Source organism: Frieseomelitta varia, unplaced genomic scaffold, assembly GCF_011392965.1.
Source record: "Frieseomelitta varia isolate USP_RPSP 00005682 unplaced genomic scaffold, Fvar_1.2 scaffold_456, whole genome shotgun sequence".
Taxonomy (NCBI): Eukaryota; Metazoa; Arthropoda; class Insecta; order Hymenoptera; family Apidae; genus Frieseomelitta; species Frieseomelitta varia.
This window is the reverse complement of record NW_025110208.1, coordinates 177,318-186,404: the sequence shown is the minus strand read 5'-3', so window position 1 is coordinate 186,404 and position 9,087 is coordinate 177,318. Positions and strand designations below refer to the sequence as shown.

At 41.9% G+C, this 9,087-nt stretch overlaps 1 protein-coding gene across 1 annotated transcript; it reads right to left on the bottom strand.

Annotated features, from left to right (window-relative positions):
• On the bottom strand, positions 1-4,328 carry LOC122532500 (bone sialoprotein 2-like). Its single transcript, XM_043661297.1, has 2 exons — positions 3,968-4,328; positions 1-2,509 (listed from the first exon to the last, which is right to left on the bottom strand). Exons 1-2 carry the CDS (start codon positions 4,302-4,304, stop codon positions 2,214-2,216), a joined length of 633 nt encoding a protein of 210 aa, XP_043517232.1. The 5' UTR covers positions 4,305-4,328; the 3' UTR covers positions 1-2,213.
• Between the last annotated feature and the right edge of the window lie 4,759 nt (positions 4,329-9,087).

Below are 9,087 nucleotides of genomic sequence, written 5' to 3'. Positions count from 1 at the left end.
TTTTTTTTTTGCTTTTTTTTTAATCTTTACAATCCCTTTAAAACATCTCTCGCCGATCTTTACACGGAAATATGTATGTATACAGAGCTCGTGCACCACGAACGCTCATCCGTGATAAATTTACACGTATATACGATGTAAACGTGAACGTTTATAGTAAAGAATAAATATATATATGTATATACACGGACACACATACGCGCACGCGCGCACACACACACACACACAGAGAGTCACACACATACGCATACACGCGCGCACACACATGTATGTATATATGTATATATATATATATGTGTGCGGGAGCACTATAAGTATCTCTTAACGCAAATTCTGTCACCAATTAATCCTTAGACGCTACGTGACCGTTATCGGTTAAAATTGATTTCTCAAAAAATCGATGTTCGTTCCTCGGTAAAAAAAAACCGGATGTTTACGCCTGTCAGAAACGTTCGTCAAAGCAAGTGGAAAAAGAAAGGATAAAGGACAGAAAAGAAAAAAAAATGATGGTCGGACACGCAACACGGAAGCACCTGTGATTGTTCTAGCGACGTTTTACTTTCAACCGCTCTTGAAGTTTTTTTTTTTTTTTTTTTTTTTTACTAATTACAGCCTAATTTTCGTTCTCTCTTGATCACAATTCTTAATCACAGAATGCGTAAAAGAAGATGCCTCGCACGAGACCGGCACACGTTCATCGCGCTACGCAATATCCCCCTTAACTAACTAGCAAGATTTAAAGACAACGATAAGACGTCGAAAAACTCGCTGCGAGATAGAAAATTCATTCCGACCTCGTTCTCTATAAACAACCCTGTATATGTACTCAACGGCGGATCGATCGTTAAAAATGGCAAATCGATCGAACGAAATTCAGACCACCGAACCGAATCGAATGAAATCGACGACGATTCCTGCAATTGAATGGACGAACGAAAGTTCCTCGCCTCGTTGATAAACTCAGTGGCGAAAAATTCGAATCTTGTTGCCACGCGACGTTTCGTTCGCGAAGCTGCTGTCCGTTCGACGTGCTGCGATCAAAATCCGCCCGGTAGAGAGAAATCTCCTTTCACGTGTCACGGGACAAGCAAACAAAGGAAACGAAACGAAAGGAAGGAATATTCACCGAAGGCACTCCAACTTGTTGCGCCCAAAGAGCTGCAGTCTCGCTGTTCTCGCCGTGTCGTTAGATATGTACCTGCGTATAATCGTCGCCACCCGAGAAAACCGAGAGACAGACACTCGCACAGAGAATTCGAGCGTGACATACATATCTCGCAAGCTCGTTCCGTAAGCTCGATCTTTCCTCAAATCGTTCAACGCGACGCGAGACATTACCCGGGGATCCCCGACGACGCGAGTATCCACGCGTGGTACGAAAGCTCGTTCTTCAGTTCTATGCGATAGAAAATAGAAAAGAAAAAAAAAAAAAAAAAGAATCTTACTTCGCTCGTTTGTTAGTTTCACGATCTATTACACATCCTTTCCTCGACACGTCGTGGAATTCCGATCCACGCGTGTTATAATAATAAACCCCTCCAACTCGTTTCGCGCCAACTTCCGTCCAAGTTTCGCCTTTCTCTTTGACCTCGGGGATACGATACAGCATATGTTAACCTTCCAGCAAAGGGAATATATATTCAACGAGATCTGGTCCCGCACCACGATGAAATCCAGTCACTAGTTATCTCGTTTCACATCCCTACCGATCCTCCCTGGTTACTCGTTAAAACCTAACACCTGGCCACCTCCTACTGGCGTCAAACTACTCCTCTCATACGCTCTCTCTTTCTCTGCCTCTCTTTCACTCTCCTTTCTCTCCTTTTTCTCCTTTCTCTCCTTTCTCTCCTCACTATTCATCTTCCTTTATCTGTTATCTCTATCTGTTTATATATCTGTTTATATATCTGTCTATTCATCCATCTATCCAACTACTTCTCTCTACTTCTGACTGAAGGATGAGCTTTCTTTTGAAGATACTTTGATATTGATCGGTTGGAAAATAAACGTATTATTCTGGTCATGGGTCCACGCTGAACGATCTCCACTCTGCTCGGTTTCAATTGTCTGGAAACCTCCGGACTGGAGGTCTCCGGCTCCAAGATGTTCCGGTTCTCTTACTCGCAGATGCAGCCGCGTTGAAAATGACAACCTCTTCCCCTGGACTATCCTGACTATGCAACTGGCATGGCTCGAAGCGTTTCAACGTTCCCCTACTCGTCCTGACAGGACGTCGTTTCCTTACGCGTCGCCTCAGTAGCCTCGATCACCTCGAACCCTTCCGACGTAGAGGTATCGGTGGATGATCCATTGTCCCCGATCTTCGAAGAGAAAGCAGCGCCGTCCCCGGATATTCCGACCTCCTCCTCCTCCTCCTCCTCCTTCTCCTTCTCTTCTTCCTCCTCCTCCTTGTCCTCCTCCTTTTGCTCCGTTTTCGTTTCGGCGTTCGGCTCGGTGCTCACTTTCGCGCCAATGTTCGAGGCAGTTGACTCCGTGAGGTTCTCTGTCGCTAAGATTCAAAGCAACGTTCAGGCAATGTTTATGGATGGATGTAACGGTGGCGGCAGCATTGAGAGAGAAAGAGAGAGAGAGAGAGAGAAAGAGAGAAAGCAACGCAGGAAGATTGGGAGACGAAATTAGGGAGGCAATTAACAGGAGGTAATTAGCAGGCGACGAAGCTGTGACGTGCTGTGACCAAAATGAATGGAAGAACAGAATGATGCGTTTAAGCGTGATACAGCGGACGAATACGTTTCCGACGAACGATCCGAGACTTAGCGTTCAATTGAATTGCTCTTCCGCGAAAGATCTAAACTTTGCATTTATTTATGAAGCTTGTATGTGTTTATGGAGAGTTTTACACAAACACAGAAGTGGATTTCTCTACGAAAAAATGATTCGTCAGTGCGTCAGCCGATGGCAACGAAAATTTGTTCAACAAGTACGTGCGAATAATCTCTATCGCTTGCTTTTTTTTTTTTTTTTTTTTTTTTTGGACAATAAATATAGATTGCTCGCTCGTAGAAATTACTCGTTTTACTCTTTGCCGAAATCGCGAATCGCAATTTTATCGACGTGAAATGAATGGAATTGAATGAAAGGCATAAGTACGAAATGAATGGCAAAGAAATATTTTGTTGTACGTTTGCACAAGCGTTCCCAGATTGTGAACACGAAGCAGCTCGTAAAAACGGACAAAAGTGCAACTACAAAGTGTCTTTTATGAAAATTAATATGAACGGTACGGGATATTCGTTAAATTCATTTGATCAATACGTTCGTTCGTTCATGCTGGAAAGGAAAAGAAAAAGAAATAAGACTCACTGTGCGATAAGCAACCTACTGTGTTCAAAGTAGCAAGTTTGGTGATCACGTTGCACCTTTGTCGATCGTGATATTTTACCACGTTGACTTGTTACTTTCAATGGAAATGGATACACAAATCGTTACACATATTTCGATTTCACCCATCCGAAAGGGAAGAACGGAAATTAGAATGGACTCGAGTCGCGCGGCAAAAAAAACGTGGCAAATAAAATTAAAAGCAGAGGGAAAGAGAGAGAGGATAATCGCTGCAACGGACGCGACACGGTGCGAATTGAAACACGATTCGTAAGGTATCGTATACTGAACAATACAAACGGAGTGATACAACCATCCCGTAACGAGATCTACAAAGTGCACTCGTTCAATGTCGTAAAATGATTCGAACCTTGGTACAGTTTTGACGGTATACACGGTTTACTGCGTTTAAAAATCGATGTCAGAAGCGACAAAGAAACGAGGATCAAAGGACAAGGGGGCAACATGCTTGTGCACAAGCGAGTGACAATTCGAGGTGACGAACGACACAGTGGAAACAAGTGAAAATATTATCCGCTTACGTGCATTTGCATGGTTTACCATTTCAAAATTTAGGTTGAAAATATTGTCAACTATCGAGTTGAACGATCACCGTTTGGTTTACCTTGGTTATTCGGCTTCCTGGTGAACGCAGTGGCTGCTACCGCGGCGTCGACTCGGTCGTCTACGTGAACTACGGAGCCAGTCGAGTTCGACTGAACCTGCAGTGTTTCTTGCGCCGATTCAGACTCTCTGGGTGAGACCGGTGACTCTTGCGTTGACAACAGTTCGACTCTTAGTGGTTCGGTGATGGCCAGCGCTCGAGTTATGCTGGCCAAGTTAGGGTTAGGTTGTTCCGGTGGATCAGCCATGCCAGGCTGTGCATTGCGGAACAAAAGATGCTGCAATTGAGCCTGCTGCAGGATCACCGGCAGCTCGTAATGATGGAAGAAGTAGAGCATCGAATGCTGAAATTAACAACGAAAACGTAGGTTCCCATCAGTTCACTGATCATTCCTCCTCGTTCGTTGTTAGTCGTTGTCGCAACGATTGTTAGTGCTGAAACTGACGACTGGACTCGATCGAAAAAAAAGAAAAAAACCGGATGGCAATTTGACACATTTCCCCGACCCTTCGACGAATTTCCAACTCGAGTTATTGTAAATAAAACACGAACCGCTGTTCTCATTAGCAATTACGTTTGAAAGAGAATGGCACCTCGGCTAATAAAACGACGTTTAGCATCGCGCGTTGATTCCGACGAGATGTGTCAAAACGACGGCACTTAGTTTGCGAATTTGTAGCGGCCACCACTATCGAAAGTGTTGGATGGAATACAGGTAGGGAAGCACACAATCTCGTGATATCGGTTGTTCAGCGAGTTACGAGTATACGTACATATGTGTGTCGCTACTGGCCAGCAAATTTATATGGAAATTCACCAAATTTGTTCTGTACCGTTTCTCTCGTTCTCTGCGTGCCCTTCGGAACCCCTGGCATCGTCCCATCTCCCTCTTTCTCTCTCTCTATCTCTCTCCCTTCGTTTCACCCCTTCGCCACGCTGCCAAACTCGCTACCGATCGCAATATCCTTATTCACCCCGTAGTTGCAAATACGCCGTGCACGCGTATATGGAGTATGAATAATTTCGCGTCACCGTGCCGAACAAATAAGAAAATTCCTACGAACGCAACGATTCAGCAAAACTGTCAAAATTCCTTCCCTCGTTCCAAATTTTGACTCGTTCGACCGATGCGACTGATTAGCGAAAAGTTTCCGTTCAAAGATCGCTCTGTGATGGATTCCGCATCGGCGACTCGAATTTTGACGAAAGTCAAACAACTGACTTTCTCAATTGAGAATTAATCGATAATTCACTGAGAACAGAGGCAAGAATTGTCGACGATTTCTACAGACGGACAGTATCGATCGTTGCTCGTAAAGATCTAACAAATATTCGAAGATACAAAAGAAAGAAAAAAAAAAAGAAGAAGAAGAGAAAGCAATGCCAAGGAAACGAAACGCGCAAACTGATAGGTTAAGAGAAAGAAAGAGGCAACGAGAGAAAAAAGAGAGAAATCGGAGAGGAATTGAAAGAAGGGGACAAACGCGGAAAGGTTGAATATGGAAAATAGATATCTCGAGACACCGGGCACCTGTCGCCGACATGAAGGAAATGGTATCCACCGGTGATTCGTCCGATATAACGAAACGAATCTACATCGTTTCAGAAGAAAGAAAAAAAAAATAAAGAAAGAAAGAAAGAAAGAAAGAAAAAAAGAAAAAAAGAATGCGTCTACGAGTGATGGAGTTGGATCGAGGCGCAACTGCCACCGGTTAGGTTCGGAGAAAAACGATGGCCAGGTTGAAACGGGTTACCGAGGAAACCGGATTTTCGTTTGCTGGATAATCAACGCCGATGACATCGATATCGACCCGCATATAATCACGCCGCGGGGCTAATCGCCTCGATTCTCTCTATCTATCTATCTATATATATGTATACACGTTATATGTATATAGATCGATATAGAAAAGAAGCAAATAGCTGAACGAGAGAGAGAGAGAGAGAGAGAGAGAGAGAGAGAGAGAGAAAATAAGCGAGAAGGAAGCAAGAGTCAAAACAATTCGGTTCAACTGATCGCGTCTTGTTGCCCGGCGGGTTTTCAAATTTTCCTGGTGGCCTGGCTCCTCCATTCGTAAACTCGTTCCAAGGGAATAATTGTCGATCGTTGCTTGGCCGACTAACTGCTCTTGTTAACGAGCGCCGCTTAACTATCGGCACCGATATTAATCCGCGATTAGGACTGGACTTTAACTTAATTTTAATTATTAACGCTCGAGAAATATTATCGAAATTCGCTATGGCTGGATGTTCGCCCGTAATGGTTAAACCGGTCATTGAATACAACCTGGGGGCCAATACGAAAATCCTGCCGAGAAAAATACCGTTCAATCCCTGGATTTCACCAGTGATAGGTACAGGTTTGCAAAGTGAAAGGAAATCTCTACCTTGTTGACGTGGTTTCGTCGATATTGCTTTCAAATTCGATTTTGGCTCGTTGTAAATTATACGAATAGAAAAAAAGAAACAGGAAATATTTGATTTGTTCGTAATCGTACATTTCGTATCTTTTTATCAATGACATAAAAGTATCTCGGTTACATTAAACACGATCGTTTTGTCGTATACATGTAATAACGATATCGTTGTTTATCGTTATTATATTCTTCAAGAAACACGCGTTTACCCGTGAAAATTCCCCGTTTTGCTCGAAATTATCACGGATTCCATCCGTAGTTTTAATACGCGGCGCCGTTACAAAATGAATATTCCTTTTGCGCGCATATAACAGCCCGAATTTGTTATTCATTCGTATCTTTCATCGGCTAATTAGCCGCTCCATTACACTTTAATGGTATTTAATTTTTCCACGCAAAATATATATACAGTACATACCGAACGCAGTTATTAACGCAACAGCTACCTATTGTAACGCCATTATAATAATAACTGTTAATACGCCCATCGCGATGATCTAATTAGGATTCATTGCATTATCAAAATATGCTATCGAATCAGATTATCTAGCGTATAATTGTTGCGCCGAAAAATTTACCTTTCTTGGAAAGTCCATTTCCGGGAAAAGTAAATTTTTTTTTCCATCTTTTTTTCTTTCTTGTTCTCTTTTAAGCAATAATTTTGCTGTGGAATAATCTAGTCGTACGAAACGTACTTGTTGCTTGTTATCGATTTCTCAAAGACGGTACCACCTCGTTCTTGGACCAAAAATTACACGAACTCTCTCACAATCCGACTAAATGTGTCAAAATGTCTGTACGTAATTAACAAATGTCATACATTTGGCATCTAGTCAATAAATTTAGTATTGTTTGTGACTTATTTGGTATTATTTCTTGTAAAATATCAGCGAATGAAAGAAAGGGATAAGAACAAATGAAATCGAATCGAATTCTACATGTTATAATAATGTATGTGTATTTTCATCCAGCGAAGAAAGAAAGAGAGAAAGAGAGAGAGAGAGAGAGAGAGAGAGAGAGAGAGAGCAAGAGAGGGGAAGAGGAACTTTGCACGAGGAAACTAAAACCGAATGGCATTTATGCCCGTTCATTGAAATCCTAAATTGGCTTTAAATTATTCTCATCGATCGAACTGTCAGGTGCATCGTCCTGGTCGCGTTTACGTAACTTAAGTTTGAGCGATGGCAGGGTCTAGACTGCACAGCCAACGGCTCTCTTCATTCGCTACCGTTACTGTCAATAGCAGAACTTTCACCATAAGCCAATGGAATTGTAAAACATTCGTCTTTCGCTTCATATCGTTCAACCTGGCGTAAATTTACATCTATTCAAACAACTATCGAGTTCCTCTTTTCACGATCCCGTGACGTTCGTGCGAGAAAACTTTTCGAAAAATTCGGGAAAAGAAAGAAACGATTCGAAATTGTCGATCGAACTTTGCAGAAAATCGATCTTTATGCGAGACGATTGGGAAAGAGAGCAGTGTAATAACAGAACGAAAAAAAGAAAACGACATTTTGATTATCGTTCGATTAGAACCACTTACAGACGCGCGATTAGTCCTTCTCGTCGTCGTTGAAACGAATCCAGCCGAAGTTACGTTCGTCATTACCCCGTCGTGCCCATCGATTTAATTCAACCGGCTTCAAGCGTCCAATCGAACGAGCTCTTGGCCTCACAAGAAAGAGAGAGAGAGAGAGAGAGAGAGAGAGAGAGAGAGAGAGAGAGAGAGAGAGAGAGAGAGAGAGAGAGAGAAACAGCTACGAGAACTGCATACCTACACGCGTACGTATTCTTACGTGGTCGCTTTCGAAAGTGAGAATGGTCGCGAACGACGCCTCTGGCAAAATGTTACGCGTTTCGCGAAAGACGAGAGAGGCAACGAATGAAAATCCATGAAAAAGAAAAATCCACACGCTGTCACGAAAATGTGAGTTTGCTCTACTGTGATACTACGTTTTCGTGATACATAATTTTTACGAAACAATGGCAAAGACACGATTATTTATGAAGACAAATGATTCCAGGCCTCGAGTTCGATGATCGTGTATTCCAACACGTGCTTCTGGAATCTATCCTGTTGAAATTAGTCTGCGTGATACGCTGGTATTATTACTTTATGACGTGCAATTGTTGGAAATCTTTTGGGAAAAAAAAAAAAGAAAATTTATGGTTGTAAATTCTCTAAATCAAGGCTTGCCAAACTTTTCCACTTGGCGATGTAATTCCCTTTGTTGAAGCAAATAATTGACAATAAATCATAAAGGGACAGTCAATCAGCGTCATACACTGGTATTATTAATTTATGACGTGACAATTGTTGGAAATCTTTTGGGAAAAAAAAAAAGAAAATTTATGGTTGTAAATTCTCTAAATCAAGGCTTGCCAAACTTTTCCACTTGGCGATGGAATTCCCTTTGTTGAAGCAAATAATTGACAATAAATCATAAAGGGACAGTCAATCAGCGTCATACACTGGTATTATTAGTTTATGACGTGACAATTGTTGGACATCTTTTGGGAAGAAAAAAAAAGAAAATTTATGGTTGTAAATTCTCTAAATCAAGGCTTCCCAAACTTTTCCACTTGGCGATGAAATTCCTTTTACCGGAGCAAATAATTGACAATAAATCATAAAAGGATAGTCAATCAGCGTCATACACTGGTATTATTAATTTATGACGTGACAATTGTTGGAAATCT